Raw genomic sequence first — 3,674 nt, 5'->3', positions numbered from 1 at the left:
AGAGAGAGAGAGAGAGAGAGAGAGAGAGAGAGAGAGAGAGAGAGAGAGAGAGAGAGAGAGTCAAGATGGAAAGATCAAGATGATGTGTACTGGTGGAAGGGATCGGCATCGTCAATGACCTAAACGCCACTCGGTGTTACTTGATGTCATTGGCCTCCGCGATTCGCATGTTAATTCTCGACCACTCGCCATAGCCGTTCACGTTTCATATGTTCGAATTCGAGTCGCAATCATCGTCGAAGTTCTCGATTTTTGTTGAAAGGGCGATCCCTTTCGGCGTCGCTTCCAGGAAGGCCTTCTTCGCACGGTTCCATCAGTTGACCTTCAAGGAATTCCACGAAGCGTCCGGGGAAACAAAGGCCTCCATGGTGACCGGCGCGGGGGCGGTGGTCATTCGTGTGCTGCGTGTCGCGGGAATCGTGCACGCACGAGTACGTGCTCCATACTCTCTCCCGTAGCAGAGCCAGTTGATTCTTTCATCACTCAAATGCCGCAGGTCGTACATTCGTCTTCGATATACATGTACAATCGTCGTTATTTCTAAAAGTTTCAATGCTACAGAATTGTTGAGAAAGATTTCTTGTTTACGAAATTTAATATAAAAATTTCCCAGGTCATAAATTAAAACGAGCTATTAGATGTACAATGTAATATTTTATTCAAATCTATAAGTTTCAACATGAAATTTATAGATTTGAATAAACTCGTAATATAGCTTGTTTTAATTTGTGACCTGGGTGGTTTCTATATTTAATTGTGTGTAAGTTATACGAGCGCTAAAAGTGATTAATTATTAATTTTACTTTGTGATATCTATGAAATTTAACCTCATATGTCGGTTGTTGATTCGATTCTGTGTGCGTGATTTAAAGGTCAATGTGAATGCGTCAGTAAGTAAGTTTGGACGAATGGATTCTTACCGTTAGATGTCTAAGGAATAATAGTAACTCAATCTTGAATTATAAAATATTTTAGTATTTTTAATTTCATATGTGTTAAAAATGTCAAAATGTAAATCATTCCATTTCTGGTGGAATTGTTTAATTTCCAGATAAACATCCATATTAACGTGTGCACTTGTTAATAAATAATAAATTACATTTTCACTTAATATTATATAATAAATTAAATTGTAATCAAATTTAAGGAGGTTCTTGCTATTTTCTAGTTAATGAACAGTTTATTTATAATAATATGTAAAACGATTAAAATAATGGAATAAAAAGATTATTAACAATATCAAGTATCTCAATTTAAAAGAGAATAAAGTTATATCTTCAACTTGTAAAATTCTATAAATTTAGAATTAAACATCTTCAAAATAGTATGGTAAAAGTCAATGAAATTTTTTTTACATATTGATTAATTTTTCTATTGCATGTATATTATAGACTTATTTATATTTCATCAAATGCGAGAATCTCCTTAATAAATTTTTTGAATTAAATTATTTTAGTTAAATTAAGATATATGGAATAGGAATAGTGACGAGACCTACAGAAATGATTAAATAACTTAAATTGAATATAATTTACACACACATTATGGATTTAACAGTGCTCCTAGATTATCGGAAAGAGAAGCGTGTTTAATTAGGTCTGGACTATTGCAAATATGTAGCATTGATTTCAAATTGCACCAGTCCCGGCCTGATTGAGTACGTAAGAAACAACGTAGCTGCTCTCTTATATTATATGAAAATCCTGGGTAAGTCTAATAACGTGACGTTTTATGTAAATAGCATGGTATATGGAATGTTACGCGAGTTTCGAAATAAACGTAATATCTTCTGGCGTATTTTAAAAATGTCAGAAGCTGAGTAAGGAGATTGGATCGTACTATTGTATGCTTATTATAACACGGCAAAAAAAAGTTGATTAGAACTGTTCAGAATTACAGCCCCTGTAATTGAAGATGCCGCTTTTTCTTTGTTTTGGCGATAGGATAAAGAAAAAAAGATTCGATCCCCAGCGATAGTCGTCGTGTACAGCCGATTACAGAAAGGTTGCAACACTTTTCTTTCGATGAGTTTTGGAATGCAGTTTGCTTACCGAATGTCCAAGCAGAACAACAAATCACGCAGATAACAAATCAAAATAACATTAAAATGAATCAGAAATGATTGAAAAATGACTTAATGATCATTTTAGAATCATTTTGACATCATTTTGATATCGTAATGACTTGTTCTACTTCGGTGATTCTTATCTTATGGATCTAATTTTACGTTCAACCGTTCTATGATTACAAGACTAGGTTCTGAAATCCATAAAAAGTGTTGAAACCTTTCTGTAACTGACTGTACTAACTATGCATCATACGGGGGAACGCGCATCCGGTCGTGCGTTGGAAAGTCGTCGGAGTAAAAGCACGTGTCTTTCTCACACCATATATCGCAAGTGTAAGCCACGCGTACATCGTCCAGGTCGATAAGGCGCCTTTTCTGCGAAACAAGATATAGCGAATAATTCGAATTGCCACGCAGCAGAGTGTGCAGTATTATATTTCCGGATGTCGTTAATCTTAGATAAGGTCGTGTTTATTTCGAAATATGATAACTATTATTATACGTTTATACGAGCTACTGATTTGATACAGAGATGCAATATTCACTCGCACTTTCTATTTGCAGTCTGGGTCATTTTGGTAGCAAAATTTCACTCTCAATTTTTCTCAAATAAAGAGAAAAGTAGAGTCCAGTTTCTTTATTGCTAAGTTACACTTTTTATATTCAATAAATTGTCATTTTGTCTTATTTTTGCTGAATTTTTATCGAATAAATTTTAACATTTGAATTAAAAATAATTTGATAATGTAATATAGATGTTGAAAAATAATCCTACATTTTTTCATATTTTTTGTGAGTTTAAAATTATAAAAAAAATTAGAACTGAACAAAAAAGATTCAGATTGCAATCGGAGGGTTAATAATAAATTAATAGGATTAGGATTGACAATAAAAGAATTAATTAGAGATTAATCATGAATTACTAATAAAAGGATTAATAAATCGTTTTGTTATATTTTTTATTTCAGTGAGAATGAGTTTCTCGAGACACTCACAATTCTCAAATCGAATCCCAACATCGCTCAAAAACTGCACAAGGCTATGATAAAGGAGCTACACAGCAGCATGAACAATGATCTTGAGGATATATTGAAGGAAGGCAGTTTGCAGGAAAGCTTCACTAAAATAGCCAAATTGTCCGAGGAGAGCACGTCCGCTAATGAACATGCGTGGTAGGTGATAGATTCGTTAGAAAAACGTTTCGTGATTGCAGCTCAGTGTAATCTCTTATTTGAGAATCATCGTTTGACTGCAGGCGTCCACCGGGAGATGTAACTTCGCATTTGAGATCGTTGGACGCGCACATGATCAAAGAGGCGACCAAGGAATTGGAGGAACAGGTGAACGAGATGGAAAGAGAGAACGAAATCTTAATGAAGACAATCGCGGAGAGTAGATCGAGAATACGTGCCACGAACGACAACGTGATGAGAATTCTGAATTGCGCGCCAGACGTACTACAACGATTAGAGAAAACGTGTGAACAGCTGACGACTTGTCTTAAAATGATTGAAAATGAGTAGCTGTGCAATGGATCTTGAAAATTCGCTGTATATAACGTGTATATAATGTATTTTTATTAAGAATAATAGGTTCTATTAAAAAT

The 3,674-nt window shown here is 34.5% G+C and overlaps 1 protein-coding gene across 1 annotated transcript in view; it reads left to right on the top strand.

Annotated features, from left to right (window-relative positions):
• Positions 1 to 3,591, top strand: part of LOC108689298 — a 5,503-nt gene extending 1,912 nt beyond the window's left edge. The window contains exons 2-3 of the mRNA XM_018196022.1: positions 3,037 to 3,240; positions 3,324 to 3,591. Coding sequence (XP_018051511.1) covers positions 3,037 to 3,240; positions 3,324 to 3,591 — 472 coding nt within the window. The remainder of the gene's footprint in view (positions 1 to 3,036; positions 3,241 to 3,323) is intronic.
• The last annotated feature ends 83 nt before the right edge of the window (positions 3,592 to 3,674 follow it).

This window comes from Atta colombica, unplaced genomic scaffold (assembly GCF_001594045.1).
Source record: "Atta colombica isolate Treedump-2 unplaced genomic scaffold, Acol1.0 scaffold268, whole genome shotgun sequence".
Classification (NCBI taxonomy): domain Eukaryota; kingdom Metazoa; phylum Arthropoda; class Insecta; order Hymenoptera; family Formicidae; genus Atta; species Atta colombica.
This window is presented reverse-complemented; position numbering and strand designations above follow the sequence as displayed.